The sequence below is a fragment of the Gymnogyps californianus genome, chromosome 2 (assembly GCF_018139145.2).
Source record: "Gymnogyps californianus isolate 813 chromosome 2, ASM1813914v2, whole genome shotgun sequence".
Lineage (NCBI taxonomy): Eukaryota > Metazoa > Chordata > Aves > Accipitriformes > Cathartidae > Gymnogyps > Gymnogyps californianus.
The window spans coordinates 137,172,437-137,194,131 of NC_059472.1; the positions used below are offsets into that span (position 1 = coordinate 137,172,437).

The following is a 21,695-nucleotide window of genomic DNA, read 5'->3' on the forward strand; positions in this document are numbered from 1 at the left end:
GTATGAGGTAGTTACAGAATTTGTCTGCATAGACTGACATTCTCTAAGTGTCAAAGAGTGGTGGTTATCCATTTTGAATTTGAAAATACTGTAATTTTGGTCTGACTATAATTTCAGAATGATCTTTTGAGTGTCAAGAAGTGATAACTGAAGTTTCTTATTTGTATGTTGCAGCATACAGGTTTTGATGATGGTTTAAGCTATTTTTGAATACTTGGAAAAGAGAGACAAGAAAACTGCCACATTCCCATTTACCATCAGTGTAATAATTAAAGTTAAAAGCATCTAAGTAAAAACAAGGAAAAGAGGTTTACCCAAACACAAGAAATCAGCAACAATTTGAAGAAATCACAATCATCTTCTGGACCCATTAATTAAATATGCATCATCCATTAAGCTCATATATCAAGTCTCCAACAAGATGTCCTTAAATCTGTGGAAGGAGGGAGTGAAGTATTGGATATGGCAACCAGGGGAGTAGAGAGCACCCAGGGAAAACGGCCTCCATATGCATAAACCAGTGGGTCTTCTAGACATCTACTCACAAAGGGGAAAGGGGGAACAATCAAATCTGTAGAAAAGTGGTAAAAAGCAAAACTGCTGGTAGTTTTCTAAACTGAGGTAGGATTTCAGTTTCATTTATTTCATTGCATTCTTCAAATGGTAAATGTTTCCTTCATTAATTCCTTGATACTAATTCATCTGAGTGGGTTACTAAATTTAATATAAAAAGGAACAATGTTTGTGAGACATTAAACTAAGATGTAAGGAAAGGATATTTTTGCCAAGATTCTAACTGCAGGTGTATTTTGAAATAAAGTTATTCTGAGATAGCTTTTTCTCTTGAATGAAGATAATATGTCAATGCCTTTATGCGTTTCAAGGCAGCGTGTGTGAAAAGCAGAGTACTCAAAGCATATGCATCTCCTACCTCTGTTTAGCAAGTAGTGCCTCTGAATTCTCAGAGAAGGAATAAACTCGTTCATTGTAGCTGATTTCAGTGGTAGATATCCATGGAGTAGGCCAGATTCTCTATTCCAGGCAAAACAGTTGTACGATTAATTTAACTATGAATAAAAATAGGATTTAAGCTTCTTTATATTTTCAGAATAACACAGATCTCTGTAGTGGTATGGCTGCTTTTTAAACACAGAGTCGCTCCTCATTAATAGATATCTGGAAGTATTGAGCTGAGTACTTAAAATTACATTTTTCATCAAATCTCACATATGAACTTATTCTGGATTTGGAAACCATGTATTGAAACTATTTTTTTCAAAACATTCATTGACCTTCACATAAAATCTGAAACACTTTCTAACAATTTTTTCAGTTTTTAATTCACTGACCCTGGACACTTACTTAAATCACTCAAATATCTCAAACAGAAAGAAGGGGAGGGAAATGTGGGAAAGAAGGGGAAGATTTTCTGTTTTCTGACTTTCTGAAAAAAGTCTGTTTGAAGGTTTCTTGAATTTGGTACACCAGCCTGGGAAAATAAACATTTTCTAGATTGTTCAAAACATCCAGTTCTTACCAAGCTCATATAGGAGAGTATTTATGCCTCCCACTTGTTTTCTTAAAGCACAAGTGTATTGTTATACTTCAACTAATGAAAGGCTAAGGTGGTTTCAAACTCTCCGAGAATAACATATTTGAGAATTATGAATTTTGTTACTGTGTGCCAGCTTTTATGTATTAGCCAAGTTTAATTATACCAGCACAAAACACTAAGATCACTAACAAGAGTCCTGTCACAGCATTTTAAAATTAATACTCTCAGCATTGCTTCAGTCTGAAGAGGGCAGGAAAATTTCGTTGATCAGCCTTCCCAAATTAAGTGAGTAGTTTCTAAGATCACTGACATTTATTGGGGATCTGCCCATTGAGTTTAGCAGATCTAAAAGCAAAGCTATCTGAAGGAGAACAAAGGCATCCATAAATTTGTTTCTACATCAGGGTCACCAGATCTATAAAATTAACTCCTTCCTTTTCTCTGAAATATTGAAAGTATACTAATTTGCTAAAAAGCTGCTGAGATCTGCAAATCTGCTGGAGGCAGCTTCTAAAATAGTTATCTTTTGGTAGCACATGTTCAAGATGGGGCCTTGATGTTGCTCAAGAGGTCTACAGAAAGAGCTATTTTAAATCAAAGCTTGGGACTGATTCCTGTTTCAAGAGTCTGAGGCATACTTACTGGAAAAGGACCCAATCTCTGTTTTCTGATTAGCACTATGCATAGAAAGCATGGAGTTGCCTTGACATTAAAAGTTGTACTGTCAACATAACATTTATTTCAAAGTTGATTTCATAAATCTAAGTGACAAGGAAACACCTGGAGCAATATTTTGTTAGTTTTTTTTGCCACTCATCAGGAACAAGTTTTTTTCATGAGAAAGTCTGAAGAACACACATTTCATATCAACTCAAATCAGATCAGCAAATCATGCAACTCCCTCAGCCCTGGACTCCAAGCAAAAATTAATCTTATGGGAATCAATACATTTTCTTAATGTCTTGTTTCAAGGAGCCTATTCTAGAGAAGGCATGTCCTTAGGGACACAAGTGTATTATTTTTGCAGATCCTGTTCTCCTGACTCCTCTTCCAATTTGATTGTCCACTGACAAAGGGCAGATACCAGATAAAATAAAGTGTGAGGTAAAATGCATAACTGATGTGAGACAGTGAAGTGCCCAGATTATTTACACATCCTCAATCCTAGCTAGCATTAGGCATAGTTCCCAGAATAAATGAATCCTCTGACTGTAAAAAAAAGAGCTAATGTCTCCAATATTTATCATCCCCTCATTTCCTTCGTGTCAATAATAATGTATATACTTCTGCTCCCAAACAGAACTACAGCATTCACTCCTTCCAGGATAAAACAATTGAACAGCTGCAAAGCACCCTTTAGCTTCTCCCCCAAATCAGTAGTTTAGGTACCTCTTTCCCCTGGGTCTCCAGTTTATCCTGCTAAGGTAAATCCCATCCCACCATCCTGGTGCAATGCTCTGAGATCTCTGGCACTCTCCTGTCCCATGTTTCCAAGCTCTGCTCCTGAGCCTTCTTGACTAGATCTGTCTAGAAGCCAAACATAAACGTTATCTGTATCCCAAACATTCCCCCTTCCTTGCTTTATATATATGACTTCTGGGAGTACATTTCTCAAATTTCTACTTTTAAAAATAAAATCCTGAACAGCACCACAAAAGACTGAGGGATGCCCGCTCTTATGGGACCTACAAGTTGTGAAACTGTGATAAACTGTGTAGTGCCAGGAAAAAAAACAACCAACCAACCAACCAAAAAAAAAACCCCAAAAAATCCCAAACCCCAAACAAAACAAACCAAACAACCCCCAAGATCAATAAAGTCAATAAATAAATTTGATAAATTTCATGCTCTTTTTTCTTCAATGACACAGTGACACAGCAAGAGAGCACTATGTGCATGGACTGTGTGCTTGGAATTCCAGATCTGGAGTCACTTAAGGCTTTGTCCAACTCTTCCTGGATTCAAGAGAAACTTTTTCCTTACTCAATGCAAGGTAACCAACATTATGTGATTACGCAGCCCCTGTGTGCTTGGGCTCATGTTTCTCATAGGGCATGCCAGCCAGCTTTTAGAGACATGATCAGAGGGAAGGGTGCATATTGATACATTATTTTAAAATACACCAGGCCATTATATTCGCTTTCCTTCCTTGCCTTTTCCACAAGGCCAAAAAATTTCCTCTGTTGGGAAAAGGAAAATCCCTTTGGTGTCCTTGGGCTTTCTCTGTTTCTAGTTATTTTCACCAGTAACACTGTTTGTTATTTACTTTCAAAGATACATAATCATCAACAAGAACAATTATCCTCTCAGGAAAACATGTACGGGAATGCATCTGTTTATGGCTCCGTTTTGACTTTCCACTGGCTGCCAGGTGATTGCTGTTTTCCTATCCATCTCTTGAGATGAACATTCAAGGAATATCACCGCTACTTGGTTACTGTCTTCTTCAACTGTGTAGGAAGCAAGTGAAAATAAACTGTTTCTCTTTACAAAGTAAAAGATGATCGGTAAAGAATCAGCTGAGGAACATGCTATTACAGATAAGTTTATTGTGCCGAGTATAATTTTAGTACAACCTACATGACAGGCACTTCCTTGTTTTATTTTTCCAACTAAGAAAAGGCCTCTGTGGAGGAAAAAGTAGCACTTCAATGTTTATAAAGCTTCATGTTTTAAACAGTTACAGCATAGACCTTGTGCGTTTCATGCGCTGCTTGTTGGTTTGTAACTTGAGGAAATCCCATGGTACTAAAAGTAAACTGGCTCTTTGTTAAAAGAACCATGTGTAGGCGTCCTGCAGCGACAGCAGCCTTTCCAGCTGCACGCATCCCGCTGCCTCCTCCGAGGCCCTCTCCCCACGGCTCCCTGCCCTCCTTCTCTCCAGTCTCCTCTCTGCCTGTTGCCCTTTGCCATGGTGCACGCAAAATTCAGCCAGAACATTCCCAGCACTTCCCGAGCTGTTACAGCGGTTGGTGGCAAAGTAAAAGAGGGTATTAGTCTTATCTAAATGAAAAGAGGCATCCCAGAACATTTTTCATTTAGGCTTCACTCCTTGATTTAGTATTGCACAGCTCTCCTATCTGTCTTTTTGGATTGAGTTAGTGCCTTTTCAAAAACAGTCCCTTATTTAAAACAAATTAATATTTTTCTTCCTTATACGAACTAAACAGCACATGTCTGTATAGTGTTAGCTAACTGTAATTGTGTTATTAAGGTAATAAAATTACCCTACTGCTATCACTGTAACATGATAAGGTATAATGCAATGCTCAAAGCAATGTTTAATGGAGCAGAGAAGTATCTGGCAGAAAATTATTCTTTACATTTTTTCCAGTAAGTTAATTTTAATTGTGGCTAATATGAGATTTTTTTATTGCAAACAAATCTGCTATGTTTACCAGTTTTTGTAAATCAGATCTCAGAAAGATCTTAATAAAATACTAATAATTCTTTAAACTTTAGATTGATAGTCTATTGATAGTCAGGTTGATTGTTTCATGTCTTTTTATGATTTTGTTCCACAAGAAAGGCATAAAATTTGGTATTTCAAAGGCGTAGTGTGACAAGGATATTAATACTTAGAGCATGACCAGTGTGATCCTGGGACCATTTACAGTACCTAAAATTTGCTGACCACCTGAGTACTCCATGTGTTTGTGCTTAATTTTTCAAATGTATGGTTTTGTGATGGAGGGAGGATATGGAGAAGTGTCTTTAGTTGAACTTGGGCATAAATTCATGGCAAATAAAATATAAACAAAGTTATAGAAATGTTGACAGAACTTTGATTAGAATTAGGAGTCCTGTGTATAATTCAAACACTGATTTTAATCTGCATGGTAATCATTGACATGAGTAGGATCTCAGTTCAAGAAATCACAGGACACATGGCTAAATCTAGCCCAAAGTACAACAGCTTTAGAGATAACATTGAATTTGAAGTATATGGGGGGGGGTGTGGCGGAGGATGTTCTGAACAGAGACCTTGAAATCTTTCTGTTTGTTTTATAATAAAGATATGTAGAGTAAGTTCTATACATAGGCAAAACATTAGTATTAATAACTTACAGAATCTAGTGATTTGTCTTTATAGAGTCAGTACGCATGGGTGGCAGATCTGAACATACTCTTGTGTAACACTTGCTTCTTCTGGTCATTTATGAGATCATGGAATTTACAGTTAACCTGTAAGCCTGCTTCTTCCTTTTAGTATTTCAGAAAGTATTCAAAATCACTCTCTGCGTTTATATGAGCTGTAGAGGTTTTTCTAAAGCAATTCTAAAGGAACAATCCAATAGTGCTGCCTAAAACAAAAGAATTCACCTCCATAAGCCTGTTCCAAAGTACACCGAAGTCAATGGAAAAATACTGACTGACTGGAACAGATTTTAGATCAGCAACATTTTTAGTAATGGATACTACTCATTTCTCGTACGCTGGGCTAAGAGGTGTCCACACCGCAGTTGACTGTGTGCCCAAATGGCTGACATCATAGCTGTCAGCAAGATTTACAGTGCATTTGCACCCCCACAATGAGAATGCAAAAGTAAAAAGAATGGCGAGATTTTGCATGTACCTCCAACTGCTGAGGCATGAGAACACCACTTTAGCCAGTCCTTGATATAAAAACTATGCTCTGCTTTCTCTGAGGTTTAAGAGCTTTGTCAAGCATGTCAGGGGAGGTGGAGATCAGCCTGAATGGCAAATACCTCCGAGGGGGAATCTCAGGCCCTCTTTGGGCTCTGAAAGAACTTGGGTGTGCAACAGAGGGACAAGGAGATGCTAAGCTGGGGCTAGCATGAAGAGCTGCCACAGCACTCTGCTCAGGTGAGCGCTTCTTCCCTGTGCGCCTATGAACCGTTACAATGGGCAATGGTGTGTAGAGACACAGCAAAAGGCCGGTGATGCTGCACTCCTGCTGGGCTCTGCTGGATGCTGGAGTGCACGAAGCCGACATTGCAGCTGAGGCAGAACCGCTCTCCAGAGAGCACCTAAATCTCCATGTTGTATAGCAGCATCGCCAGCTCCTTCAGAGCAAGCCACTGCATTGTACTGGTAAGCCTGGCAGGGTAACAGGGGCTGCTAGCTGCGCAGCTGGCTGGCGGCACTACGCCTGCCTTTCACAAGAGCTACAGCTGGGTGTCACACCTCTGTGGGAATTTGGAAGCAAGGTATCTGTCCTGTCAGTAGCAATAACACTCTTTAAGCTTGCTAGCAAGGATGTGGTGTTGGAGAAAAAGAAAACTTTATACTTCTTCATAGTGTTCTTAAAAGGAACGGTTGTTTTTTTCTTACTTATATATATTGCATACGGTAAATGTATATAGTATATGTAATAATTACATCAAAGTAGGTGAACAAACTAAGCCAGCATTTTCAAGGAACTCTTAGGTGTACAACTCTCAGTTTTGATTCTTAGGATATCTCTTATAGTGTATTTGGCAGTAAAGAGCATTATCCATGCATAGATTTATCGCAGGTACCTTAATTTCCTTAATAGCCTTTGTACCCCAGAGGCTCTAGCAACTTGCACTCTCCTCACTGCAGAGCAGCCCCGTGATTTTTTTCTCGCTCCTCTAATGAAAGAGTGAAGTTGCTCAAGCCAGGAAATGAGTGTCTGTAACATGCCCGTGTGTCTCACTCCCCACTGCAAGCAAGCACAAGGGGCTATCCCCATCTTGTGGGTCAGAACGAAGATATACCTCTGTCATCTACATTTTTAAAGATGAGGTGTCATGCACGGAGGTTAAGGGCAAGTTCATACCCCTTTTCCTCAGAAACATCTTACACAATTTTTCTTTTCACTAAGGGTTGCATCTGGGAAATCCTGGCGAAACACCAAACTCCACAACAGTGCACACAGAGCTATGAGATCATTGCTTAAGGGATTCTTACTAGTGTCCCAAGCTTTCCACAGTGGTGTGTAGCTCACTGTCTTTTGGAAACGGCAAAACAATCCAATATGCAATTTTCTTATGCTAAATCACTACCTGGGGTGCATTTACTGTGCAGCTTACTTACATTTAAATCTAGAGATTTGAGTCCAAATCTAGCTCTGGATATGCCTCCAAAGCCCTCAGCAATGCAGACTATGACTAAAAAGTGCTTCCCCCTGTTACACTCAACACCCCCACACGCTGTTTATAAAAGGAATTGAAACTACCTGATCGTGTTGAGCTTTCAGCAGTAAATCCTGTAGTAATTAGAGCCAAAAGCAAAGCAGCTGTTCCTATCGAAGGAAGAGGAAGTGTCAGAGGGTTCATTTTGGCACAGTCTGCTGATCACCAGCTCTTGGGTGAAGACGACAGGGAGTTTCCAAAGTAAGTTCATGATGGCACTCAGCCTCTCTAGTTCTTAGGAGTGTGATGGGCCGTGCCATTTCTTTTACCTCCAGATAATTGAGGGACTGGTTAGAGAAAAGAATTAATGAATTGGAAGAGTTAGTAAGTAATTTTTAGCAGTACAGTGAGATATCTATAGAGAGGAATTTGTTAAGTAGAAAGAGATAATAATGCTGCCTTCCATGTTATTTCAGAAATCAGGACCTAAGGGAAAGAGAACCAATACTCACTAATGAACCAGACAAAGTGCCTTTAGTGTGTTTCTGTTCCATGCTGGTATTTACAGTAAAAAACAGATATTTTGCTAAAATATTTGAACATCATTGATAAAGGGGGCTCTCTGTGACAGGTTTTGTACTGTTTGAAGGACCTAGGCCTGCCTTGTTACAGTGGGCAAGGGCTCTCAGACAGCTCATACCTGACCTTACAGGATATACACAAGACACAGCTCAGGACCACTAGTGTCTTCCATAGCATGTGCAGGTGAACATACTTCTTGGGACCAGAAGCTTGGTACGTTAGTGTGGATAATGGTGTGGAGTCCTTATCACACTGCTTTCTCCTCAGCACCATGCTGTTTAGGCTGGGGTTCCTGTGAAAGGAAAGACATTGTCATTCAAATACAGTCATCACCCTGTAAGGTCGCATCAGGCTAGTATCAAACATGATGGGAGAAAATGCAGTTTTACAGCAAACTGGTTTCATCAGTGAGAAGAACAAGATTTTCCCCTGTGAGAAGTTTGTTCTAGACAAGATGGAAGCAGAAAATGGTGTATTTCATGGATATTTTTCTCTTCCTCCTGGGACTCTGGCAGCCAGGCACGGGGACTGTGTTGGAGGGCACTGTAAAGTGTCAGCAGCCTGGGAACATTGAAGGACAGGTGTGTTGGAAGCTAAAAAATTGTCTTCTAACACATTAAAAAGCAGCTCTACTTTCCACCTGCCTTAGAAAGCTGCCCAACATGGCCCTGCTTTGAGTGGGGGTTACTCCCCGAGAGTAATCTCGTTCAAGAGATTTAACAAGCGGAAATACAGAGCATCCTGGCTATAGCAACAGAGGATTCTGCTCAGACAAGTGTACTTTTCCAAGAAGCACAAACTATTCCAGTGAAGGTCACTGTTGTGACCAGCACATTTTCATTGCTTCATCTCACTCAGATTATGAACACCGCAGCACAGACTCTGAGACAATGCTGCATTGCCTGCAGGGACACACTGAGCCCATGTAAACCAGGGTCATCCTGGATGCTGCGAGGATCTCACTTGGTAGTAACCTTTCCCTAGTGCAAGCCAGCATGGGGAAAGGCCAGCCAAGCTATCTGCATTTTTTGCTCCGGACTCAAAGAAAGGCTTGGGTCTATTCAGTTTAATTGGATGTCAGTGTCCTCCAAACCAATGGAATTATGGCTTCTGCCAGCACCCATCAATCCTTTCTCATCTAAGAGCACAGGAGAGCAAAATCATGTTTGCCCTCTGGATGAGACTAGATCCAGTGTCCCTACTCTAGCAGAATGAACACTCACATCTCTGCCTGCCTCTCCCTGCTTCAGCCAGCACAGCTTTTCCTTCACACGATCCAAGAACGCAGTGTGAGCACCATGCTGCCGTTTGTGCCTCTGAGAACAGAGAAGTAGAGGTACCTCAGAGCTACAAAATGAAACAGGAGTGGCTGTCATGAGAATGATCTTTGACAGGTTCATCAAAGAACTCATTCTTAGACGTGTTTCAAACTTGAATCAGAGCACAACATGTTGAAATGCCTAGAGACATTTGTGTTCAGCCAATTCATGTGTGTTACAAATGTGTATATTGACTTGCCACTATTCAGTAGGGTTATGTTCACAACTCGGAATCTGTCATCACCTACACCGGTTCCCTAAACAATTTATTTTCCCCTCAACCCACTATTTATTAATCTTCAGTAATGTTAATGGGAGCTGTTTTATAATGAAAATAGAGACATTCTCTTTTTGGAGATCTCTACATTTAAGTGTTTGGTGTACATATATAAACCATCAAAGCATCCACCCAGTACCTGCATATTCTGAAATAGTCTGTGTCTTTGAACAGTCTAACATGGACATCTTAATTCCTACGAATGAATTGCCATGTGCAGTGCTGTATAGTTTTCCACTAAAGGCTGAAATAAGAACGTGTTCCCCAATAGACTATCCTTCCATACTCCATCAAAGTCAACAAGAGCTGGAAATAGAATTATATTCTTGAAAAGCTAAAGGAAATTGGTGGTCCATGTCCCTAGATCCCAGTACAGTGACACTTCCCTTAGGACTTGCCAGCTGTCCCCTCAAGTTCAGCTACTGCATGATTCAAAACACTCTGAAATCGATGTAATTCAGAAGTAATAACAACAACAACAACAACAACAATAATAATCATTTTTAAAAGTTTTGATGCAGAGAAAAGCAGGAAGTTGTCTTTTAATCTGACTAACTGTAAATGAAGCAGATTTAGGTGGCCAGGGATTCCTTGGCAGTAGCAGCTGTGGATCCCATTTGCTTTCACAAGGTTTGTATATAAGATATCTCCTGTCAGAGTACTTTTGCTTTCCTTTCAGTGGTTCAAGTCCAGGATCTGAAAATATTAAGCAAATAGTATTTATAAGGTACAGGACAAACTGTCTGGACTCTAGGATTTGAAAAGCTATGTTTGTTGTTAATCAGATAGGATTCCAAAAAAGGAGCACCCAGAAATATACGGTAAAGACTATAAGCAAAGAAATATTCTGTCCATGGCCTTGCTGTGAATGTACAAAGAAAGTAGTGTTTTAGGCTACATGGTATGTATGTGTGTGTACTTTAACTAATGTGTAGTTAATTATTTTCAAATAAGCTATCCTTATAAGAGGTGAAGATATAGGAACTGCACTAAAGGGCAGACATCCCATTATGGACTATCCACCACAGTAGGAATGCAGATATGGACTATTTTATCTACAATAAGGACAGCAGACATTGGACTTGATTCAGTTGTCTGGGAATAAACCACCGTTACAAGGTTGAAATTGCAGTCTTATTAGCAAATCTATATTGGTAAGCAGATTTTTGAGCTAATAATCCTGCTTGTATCAGGTATCCTTAAAACTAGAGTGTCTTTGCATGAGTGAACTGCCGTATTTTCTGTGATCTGAGTCTGTTACTTAGAGCTAGGAAGCAGACTTTCTCTGATATTGAAACTTAGGGGAAAACATTTCTGTTTGGTCTTTAAGCTTCATCTGAGGCCACTTAAGCCAGCTACATGGCAGCAGAGGGGTTCTATGCTCTTACTCCTGCTCCCTGCTGTTCATGTACTGATTCCTAATTTCTTTAACACAATGAATGTGCAGGTTGTCAAGGACTTACCTATGTTTAAATGCTGTGATTTTAACTTCAGATTTAAAGGATCTCTGGAGTAACTTGTCGCAAGATTTGGTAAATTAGCTTCATACTGCACTTGAAAAGGAAAATCCATTATAACATCAGATAAGCCATCATGCCTAGAACATTGAAGTTAACTGTAGAGTAAACTTTACGTGTTGTATTTAGGTAAGATAAAAAATATACCTGTAACATTTCTGTTCAAAAATTGCAAGATTTAGGAGATTTAATTAACTGTTAATTAAGTTGTTAGCAAGTCAAGCTGTTGAGCTGACAAGAGTTATGGTTTTCCATTACCCTAAAGTTCTTTATTTACACAACTCCTATCACCACAGTCCTGATCTCCAATGAGTCCAGTGGCCTCCTATTACAATACAGATGAGGAAAAATAACAGAAGTAGAACTCTCTTCTAGAGAAAGGAGCTGTGATATACTAAAAGCACAGGGGATGCAATTGCTTGGAATAAATATGTTGCATGCTTTGGAGTTATTTGCATTATTTTTCAAACCTTTCCAGTGAATTTAATTAATCATTAACATACCCTGCAGTCATCTGCATTACAATGAGCTTAAAAGCTTTCTGTTGCTGGAGAACTTATGAGAACTTATGAGAGGGCTAAAAGGAAGGCTGAAACAAGGGGGTCATTTAACATCAATGACATATTTTTTAGATATGTATTCTCATTGTTTGGAAGCAAAAGTGATTTTGCATTCAAAGTGGATAGGATTTTAAATAACTGGTAATGTTTTCTGCCAGTTGCAAAAGGAAATTGTGAGTTTGGCTGCTGGTAGTGCTGCTCTTCACCAAACCACATTTTGCAGAGTCAGATAAGTGCAGGACAAGATATGACACCAGCACATTGGTCTTAAAATCTTTCTGAGACAAGGTGTCTTAAAAAGGTGAGTTTGCTCCATCAGCCCATTGTTGAAAAGCAATTTGATTCTTCGTGTAGATCACTTATATTAGACTACATTGCTAGGGACACAGATTTGACTGACAATTTTCCCTGATCTTCACAGGTTGAAATGGGTATCATAAACCAGTTGATTTCTTGTGAGTTGCAAGATAGAAATCAATAACCATGATGTTCTGGAGGTATCAGTATCATCTGCATGAATAGGAAGATATGTTTCTTTGATTAACTGAACAAGATAAAACCAAAATGGTGGGGTTAGGCAGCAGGATGAGTACCCTGTGAAATCAGGGAGGGAACATAAATGGTGCGTGAAGTTACATGTTGAAAACTTGATGGTAATGAATGTTTAACAGTGGATTGATGGGTGTGATGCACATCAGTAGTGTATAGGAGAGAATGCCACAAGGAGAAGGAAACACTGTACACTAGTAATTTACATACCTTACTTTTTGCCTTTCTCTCAATACACCTCTTTTTCTAATTTTTTTCTGACTGAGTTCTGATTTCCATTTAATGAAGCATTTCCCATTGGCCTGAATGGTGAAAGAGGGACTCCCCATCTAAGTGAACACAGAAATTGCCTCTTTTTGTGTGTGTAAGATCAAGTCTATACTTAAGAATTTTGGACCAGTGCAGCTAGCCTTAGGTACATTTTTTATTTAGAGATCTTGCACTGAGATTGCTCATTTCCTTTTAAACTCCTGACAATATATCATTAAGGGTTCTCCCCAGGGGACATTTTAGTGGAGGAAAAAAAAGAGTAAAATTCCCTGTAGAGGCAAGTCCTTAGTTCTACTGAATTTGCATCACTGTACAGTCTACAGCCTGCTAGAACTAAGTAGCCTGAAGTTTCTGTTGGCTGAAAAGTTAATGATATGTCAAAGCAATTAGACAATATGCACTGTTTGCCTCCAGACCTCAGAGTGGAGATCCCCTCTACCTCTGAACCAAGTCTTGAAGAGACTCTGAGAATGTTCTGTTGTTGTCAGGAACTTAATCGGGAAATTTTGGTTGCAGCTTCCTTTTTTGCTTTTTCCTTCTTTCTTTTCAGACGTGCTGATTTATAATTACTTGTTTCACTTAGGTAGAATTTCACCAAGGAAAACTATTAGTCCTGAGATTAGAGCACTGACTGGTGACACTGAAATCCCCAAACAAAGCACCTGATTTGTAACAAGGACCTGAAATTTTATTTCACACTCACAGCTAAATACCTTGGTCATGTAGTTATTGGACTTTCTGGAATTAGCTTTTGGAGCCAGTCAAATTATTAAAGCATTAGTTTTCTCCTGATATGGAACAGGGAACTTTCTGAAACCCTGAGAACATTTCCTAAGATATGGATGATATAGATTATCTTGCTATAGTCAGGCCCTCTGAGGTGGTGACCTTAGAAAGCACAACATTAGAGTTGCGGGACAAACATGCTTCTTTTTCCCTTCCATTGGTTTTGAAAATTTACGTTACTGGTCAAGACTTGAGAAAAAATAAGACACACTTACGTAAAGAGAAAGGTTTTCTTTAGCAGGTCTTAAGAGAAATTAGCATTTAATTACTATTGTGGAAACTTGATCATCTTGAAATAAAGCAAATTTTCCTTGAGATAGAATATTATTGGACAAATTCCTTTGGCCATAATAGCTAACTAGAAGTTTGCTTTTAATTACCTTAGGTAAACTCAAAAACAGGGAAGTTAAATTCCTGCTGTAATAGCCTGGCAAATAAATGAAGACATGAGTTATACTCTCATGAAGACAGGAGGAAAACAGTATTGTTTTCCATGGAAATGTAACATTGGCTATCTGCCATTTATGTGGTTCTTCAATAAACTACATGTCCAGGTATAAATATTTGCTTTGGAGAACAGAAGGGGTTTTGTTTACTGTCTCAGTTTTGTTTCTTATTTTAGAAATAGTAAGTTTGCTGAATTGCTCTTTGGGCAAGATTCTTTGAAGGGCTCAGAGGAGATAGGAAGGTTTATAATTAGAAGTTAATTGAATACGGATATAACACTGAATCTTAATAAAAGATTCTTCTTCGCTCTGTTTTTATGGCATCTGATTTTAAAAGATATTACCAAAGGAAAAAAAAAAAAAAACCAAACCAAAGAATGAGTCCCCAAAAGAAAAAAAAAAATCAAAAAAATCTGAACAAACCCCATTTAGATTGAAGATTTATCTTCCTTAGCAGTTTTAACAGTAAATGCACTGATTTTGGGGGAATGCACTGATCCAAGTTGTATCTTGGAGTTTTTAATTTTCCTTGCAACTTTTTTGTACCTAATTTGATTTTTAGCTGTTGTGAAAAAAGGACAGTTTCTTGCCATACGGTATGAACAACAGCTAGCACAATGAGATTCTGGTCTCAGTTAGGGCTGCTAAATGGAAAAATCGCCATAAAATCCTTCCATCCAGCATGTCAAGCAATTCAACTGCTACCTATTAATCTGGGGAAAGCAGAAAGTAGAGGCGGATACGTCACAGAGAGCAAGGTAAAGATGAACTGATTAGCCCTGATGTCCATATTTCAGTCTGCTCTGTCAAAATGAAAACCATCTTGTCAGCTACAAAGCACATTAAAACACAGAGCTCCAAACCTGGATTCATCGGCTTTCCTTATGGAAGTCTTTTTGGCAAATAATTCCTGAGTACACCAGAGTTATCTATCAAAGTTAAATCCCAACTGCGGTACTAACTGCTGGGTTTTCTTTTCTTTGGCTAGTGAGACTGACATCTAGTGGCTTCATTTACTGATCCCCAAGCATCCTCTGTATTTCAGCATGTTTGCTTTATAAAAGCGTGGGAGCCAGACAATTTACCTGCCTATAATCATGCGGCTTGGGGTCTTCATACACACCAGTCTTATATTTGCCATTCTTCACAAACAGTATTTTGGCCTCATAAGAGCTGATCTGTGGAAAGCAAGTGACAAGCTGAGGCAAGTCCCTTTTCTTTTCTGAGAGAGGAAGGAGCAGCCTGGACCTAAGCCTGGAAAGCTGTTGCATGACTATGGACTCAGAGGTCATTTTTGGCTTCAGTTCCCCTTTTCCCTTTCCTCGTGGCTTCTGAGGAGGGTTGGATGATCTATAGAGCCGGTAGCTAAAAACAGGAGGCTGCTTTAGCCATACATCTGTATTGGCTTTGGGTTGCTGCACTACAGTTTGTTGCCGGGAGAAAGGTCAATCAAGGCTCGCAGAAAATTTTGTTTGACTTTCAAATACAAATTTTCGCTCATCTTGGTGGAGGGTGAACATGGTGAGCCTGATGATGGATTTTTTCTTCTCAGATGTTGTAATCCCTGGCAAAAAGAAAAAGAAAAACACCCAACACACACACATATACAACAGAACTTTTATTATTGATTGTTACTTGCAGTCTGGCTAGCCCTGTCTCTATGACCTAGTACATCCATTGAAGATAAATGTGTACTTGTTTAGATTAAGAACTATTGCTTCTTGATTCCCTCTTTCTCTCAGTTCTGCAAAGTAATCTGAAGAAGCAAACTCCTAAGCCTAGAGAAAGCCCATCTGAAGCCAAAAGCATGGATGTTCAGAAACCTACACGTTCATACCAGCCTGTAGGAACAGAAGCTCTGATTTTCATTTTGCTTGAAAGACCCATCACTAAGTAGGAACGCAAATACATCCTCTCCTTCACATTTTTATGCTTGTCTCATTAAACAGTACATCCTTGAGGGGAGACTAAACTTGTGCACATGCAGCGCAGCACAGCGGGGATTTGGTGTTAGCCGGGCAGCGCTGGATGCACACTAGCCTTGCTTTGCACAAGTAGGAGTGTCAAAACGAACCTCAAATCAGGGAAACATTGAAACTCCAGTCCCCATCCTTCCTGATGCATTTTCATGTTTCTCCGTATTCCTGGGCCCATCCAGGAATTACAGCTGCCCCATTACTATCCTAATACGTGCCCAGGCGTTATGCCCTGCCATGGGCTGGGCTCGAGCCCATAGATGGGCTCATGATCAAGGGGTGGATCTGACCATGGACACTATCACACCGGTTATCCATGAATGTAAAACATGCGCTGCAGTTAAGCAAGCCAAGCGGTTAAAGCCTCTTTGGTATGGAGGACGATGACTGAAACACAAATATGGAGAGGCCTGGCAGATTGACTATATCACGCTCCCACAGACCCGTCAAGGTAAGCGCCATGTGCCATCAGCCAGTGCCACTCGATCTTCATCTTTTTGCCCAGAGGGAGAGAGAGGCCCTTTCATATACCCAAGGATGCCTCTGAGCAGGGTGCAAGACCACAGGAGCAGCATTAACACCCTAATAGGCAGTGAAGTATTTAGCTCTGTGCACGAGCTAGATACTACATTATCTCTGTTCTGTCTTTCGCTGATCTTAAAGACACTCCTAGACTCTGTTACCTTTCTTATACTATATCTGTGATAGCAGCCTTAAAGAGCTCCTTGTATGGCCTGCAAAATCCGGAAGACATAGATCGTAAGAGTATTGCAACAGGCCCCAACACAATACAAACCATTTTTTCCTACTTCCTTTAATATTCAATGCTTAGGAAACTGAAGGAAAGCTATAACGTTAAAACTTTCTCTTCTTTGTGCTTATTCATTCTGAGGACAGAATGTTTTTTTCCCAAGAGAAGATGGTGGCCCATTGAAGGATAAGGGCAAATGGAATTGTGTCCTTACCGACAAAACTGTGTTTCTGAACAAGGACTTGGGTAGGCAGCTTACTGGAGATAAAGTTCCCACAAACTGTTTTTGGAAGGTCACATTTCTGTGCTCTCTTTTTCGGATGATTTTGGTTCCCAAGCCATGCTTAGCTGCACTGTGCTGTCAAGCCAGGCTTCTTCCAGTCCAGGACGCCACTGGCTGGAGCACTCCCAGCTGCAGCAGGGCCCCGCTGCAGGACAGCCTCCGGGAAGGGGCCAAAACTCGCAGTCCCTGCTCCACAAATTATTCTCAGGCTGTCCAAACACTGAAGCACAGCCTGGCCCTGTTCCTGCTAGGGAGGAGGTGAGCAGGCTTGGGTGGGCTTGGGTGGGCACTCTGCTTTTGTCCTCTAAGGTGGCCCAGGCTTCCCATCAAGGGGGGGGGGGGGGGGGGGGGGGGGGGGGGGGGGGGGGGGGGGGGGGGGGGGGGGGGGCAGTCTACAGGCAAGCCAGCTGTCCCACCACGACCAGCTGCTGTGTTTATCTGATCATTTAATAAATCGGGGAGAAAAACTGACAGCTGATAATTTATACATTTAAAGCAGCCTTTTCTGGTTTTGCAACTGAACAGAGATACTGGCAGACTCACCAGGCCAGCTTTAGGTACAGGTAAAACAGGGAGATGCCAAGGTCAGCAGAATGAATAGCAAAGGCGCTTCTGCATTTCTAGTCTGTGCCAAAACTGTAATAACCTAGACTTTGCATTGCTGCTGCTGCTGCCATCATGAAAAGACTGTGTATGCACTTGTCCCTCCACAGGTGTCAGGAGCAGAAACGTTCAGCCCTGTGTGTCCTTCTCTGCCCCCCTCCCTCTTCCTAGCACTCCTCCCTCTCCATGGCAATGTCAGCCCCACAGTCTGGAGGCAGCAAAATTCAGATTTTGCCTATATTGCCAAGAAGTCTCAAAGCTGCACAACCCTTTGCAGAGATTGTGTCGAAAGGGCAACTCTTCTCCGTTTCATACGCTGGGTAACATACACCACTAATTTACTAGTTGCGTGAATACCCATTTCCTCCTTACCTCTCAATCCTCCACCTATTTTCTCCAGCTCCCATTTTTTTCCTAAAATCAAGGGTTTGCATCCAGAGGAAGTTTCTAAAGTGATGCAATTCTATGATTCTCCATTAATTTCACCAAAGTAAAAAGTCTGTGTATTTCCACACATCCCACCTCTTACACCTTTGTTACCATTGATTTTCCATGCATAAGTTTGTATCCTAGAAACTGAAACTCACTGATCCAAAGTACCTACAGATCCATATGCACAGTGATGAATAAGGACCCCAAAGAGATGCAGTGAACAGAAAAGACAGAGATACCACTCACCACTCCGCAAAAACAGGGACTTCCTGACAAACTTCATATGCTGCATCGCAGAAGGCTTCTCTTTCCTCTCTTCTAGGGGAAGTTAAGCAAAAAGGGATGAACTTGCAGCACGCCCTTATTCAGGGAATTGTTTATTCTTCCATTGTAAAAAAGAGCCGGAATATACAGTCTACCCATCTGTGTTGCTAAGAAACAGGGCGCTGTTGCCTTGGGACTTGATTCAGAATTCAACAATGAAAATAGTGTCTCAGTAGACTGCATAAATGCAGCTTGAAACCTAGCAACAAGGCCACAAGTTCAATGTGATTCTCTTACATGTTAGAAAACAAGGGTATTAGAAGGAAAATACAACTGAGGAAAAGAAAACAGTAATGTGAAAACAAAACAGAGCTGTTGTATCACTGATTATCCTAAGGGATGGAACTATCTTTTACTAAACATACTTTTACGACCTGTAAGATCTGATGCTTTGCTACCCTGTGCTTTGAGCAGGTTCATATTTACTATAACAAGCGAATACAAAGCAGCATCAGTATTTACACCAGTATTTCCTGAATATTCATCTTGTGCAGTATAAGTGACAACACAAGAGTCAGGATAGCAGAATTAATTTCCAGTTTGTATTTCAGTTTTCAAGCACTCTGCCAACAGAATAATTTAATAGTTGCTACACACGCCTTGAAATGATCACTCTTAAAATGGCGGGGATTGTATAACTGGGAGCAATTACTTAACCACATACACATAGACTGTTTTCTATATTTGCTTATGTGCAAGTGATGTATAAAGAAGAACGCAGCACACGTATAAAATTATAAATAGGTTATAGCACCCTTTCACCTTAAAAAATGGTGATTAGGTGCTGTTGGAAATTACATTGGTTCAATCAGCTATTTCATTGTAGAATCTGTTCCCTCTGCTTGCAGAAGTTCATTACACAGCTGAAACTTTGGCCAGCACTCCAGCAGAGTAGGCCAAGTTTGAACTGAGTTATAGTTCTCAGCTGAGTAAACAGGGCTCAGCTGTTTGTTTTTCTTTTTTGACGTTTCATCATAAAATCATAAAGAACTATTCTTCAGCTATGTGATATGACTGTGTACATAGTGGATTTAACTGGAGATGAAGGAGGAAGAAAAATTCAGTGGTGACAAATCACCTAGAGCCACCTGAACAGTTTTCACATTGGTTTCTCCTTGTTTTTCATCTTATAAGTATACTATTTCCAAAAGAAAAGAACAGAAAAAAGCTTTCTTCCTTAAATGTGTCTAAGTTTGCAGCACTTCCACGCAGCTCCTTCAACATTTATATTGTTGCAATTGCTCAGAGTCAGGGCCAAAAGAGTATCTGGGAAAATACCTTTGCTTTTTGTTTGTTTGGTTTTGAGCGACATTCAGAACCCTTTGAGAGGGTACACTGTACACTGATACAATACATTTTTCTGTATTTTTAAGCAAATTAACATTTCTCCAGGCTTTCAGCTGAAAGGGAAGTTGGAAGTTGTAGCTGAGATTTGTGATAGGACTTTGTATTAGTTCAAATACAGAAAGATCTCACAGCGATCCTGAAGTAAATGATAAGATATAATTGGATGATCCTTTGCAAGTTTGTGCTGCTGAGATACCTACAGTTTTACTGAAGAGAAAATATCACCAAACCAAATTCCTTAAAATCCCTTGAAGAAATAAAATCATGTCGCATTGCCAGTAGGTGGCAGCATGTTACTTATTTTACAAGGTAAAGGCGTTTTAAAACCCAGGAAAGCTAAGGAGTAAATCTTTTTGCTCTACTGCAGTGTAGCAAGAGGGCTTGAAATTTTCCTACACAAAACCACCTCATGTTTTCAGCTAAAAATAAGCCCTTTGTAGACTTAAATAAGATTAAGGAGACCTTAAGAGTACAAGCTGGAAAAAGCAGTAAAGCTAGTCAGGATCCTAGCCTGAGCTGCAGAATCTTCTTAGGGACAAGCAAACACAGATGGAATATCATACCCAGATTTAACCTTGAAAACCATAACCAATGGTATCTATACATTCTACCTCGAAAGAATAGATTTCAGAAAAAAAAAAAGAGAAAAAAAAGATAAAGAAAACCTGCCCATTCACTATTTATAAATGGCAAAAGAGAATGGGATAAAAAATATTTTGTTCAATCACCATATTGTACAGAAGCATTATCAGTCAAAACCCAGACTATAAGAAAAACACATCACTTGACAGGACCATTAGCATGACCTTTTGAGCATGTTGTGTTCTTCAATGTTTTTTAGGATTTTTTAAACTTGAATTGTTCTATGCTGTATTGATTCCTAAGAGTCAAAAAAAAAAAAAAAAAAAAGGAGATTTACTTTTGATTTTGAAAGCAGACAAACAATTCTTATCCAGCCTATACTAGAAATAGAATCTTTCCTTTCCTTGGGCTCTCAGCTTTTTGGGATAGTGACCTACTTTTTTCCTGTATTTCTGTGGCAGCTGAACCAAAGAGGTTCAGGGCCCTTGTTCAGGTTATATCGTAGCAATGTTCCAGTGATAACTCAAGAAAACCAGGAAGATGTCACTAGGTGTTTGTAGTTCTGATTTAGTTCTTACACACATGCAGAATCTGAGTATGTCCACCGAAGTCAGTGTAAAAGCAGTGTGAATCAGAATTAACTACTTAAAACTACTGCTGGAGCAACAGAAAGAAAGATTAAATTACAGAGGTTTGCATGACTGTGTAAAATGCTGATCAGTATCTGATAACAGGGTAATATTTAATTTTTCCTCAACTAGGACATAGAGTGGTGCTTGAGGGCAAATGGTGGCTTAGTGTTCCCTTGCTATAACTCGTGTAAGTAAGGAACAAGCCTACAGATTTCATAAATCCACTTCTTACTTCTGAAATCTTATTAGAGTAGAATAAATCCTGGTTTACGCTAAAATAACTGTTTCATTTCCCTTATTCTGAGTAGTTGTTCATCAAGCCCAGGAATTAGAGGCATGTCTACCCAATGCAGTGCAACTCTGAAATATCCCAGCTAACTCCAGGATCAATGCCTACAGGTCCAGGTCAAGGTGACACATCCATCGCCACTAATTAGCCTTCGTGTTCAGCGTCATGCAAACATAACTCTATTGCATTCAAGCACTTAGGTTAAGAAATGCAAGCCAGCTCAGAGCTATTTTAGGCTTCTCTGCAGTACACAAGGAGTTGTGAGGATAATTCCTTATCATCATTCCTTCCACAGAGATGAAGGAAAAAGAGAACAGTCTCAAAGGCTAGGTAGGGGCGATTCCTATCTCTTAAAAATGCAATAGACAGGAAAAATAGCTGGGATGAAACCTAGAATAACAAAACAAACCAAAACCAAAAACAAAACCTGAAAATTAACTCCCACACTTGTCAAATTTGAGTCCTTATAAATTTCTCCTTTTATCTGGTTATGCCTTCAAACATCTCCATTATAGTTTACCTTAAAATATTGTATGACACAAAAATAAAAGCCTCA

At 39.8% G+C, this 21,695-nt stretch overlaps 2 protein-coding genes across 2 annotated transcripts in view; both read right to left on the bottom strand.

The window, feature by feature from the left end:
• Window positions 1–18,388, bottom strand: part of SCIN (scinderin) — a 76,701-nt gene extending 58,313 nt beyond the window's left edge. The window contains exons 1-2 of the mRNA XM_050891280.1: window positions 18,369–18,388; window positions 18,212–18,285 (exon numbers count right to left, since the gene is read on the bottom strand). Of these exons, the coding sequence (XP_050747237.1) occupies window positions 18,212–18,285; window positions 18,369–18,388 (94 nt within the window). The remainder of the gene's footprint in view (window positions 1–18,211; window positions 18,286–18,368) is intronic.
• Window positions 8,444–15,212, bottom strand: LOC127013812 (uncharacterized). Its single transcript, XM_050892842.1, has 5 exons — window positions 15,006–15,212; window positions 11,256–11,340; window positions 10,349–10,488; window positions 9,420–9,512; window positions 8,444–8,488 (listed from the first exon to the last, which is right to left on the bottom strand). Exons 1-5 carry the CDS (start codon window positions 15,210–15,212, stop codon window positions 8,444–8,446), a joined length of 570 nt encoding a protein of 189 aa, XP_050748799.1.
• Window positions 18,389–21,695: the final 3,307 nt, after the last annotated feature.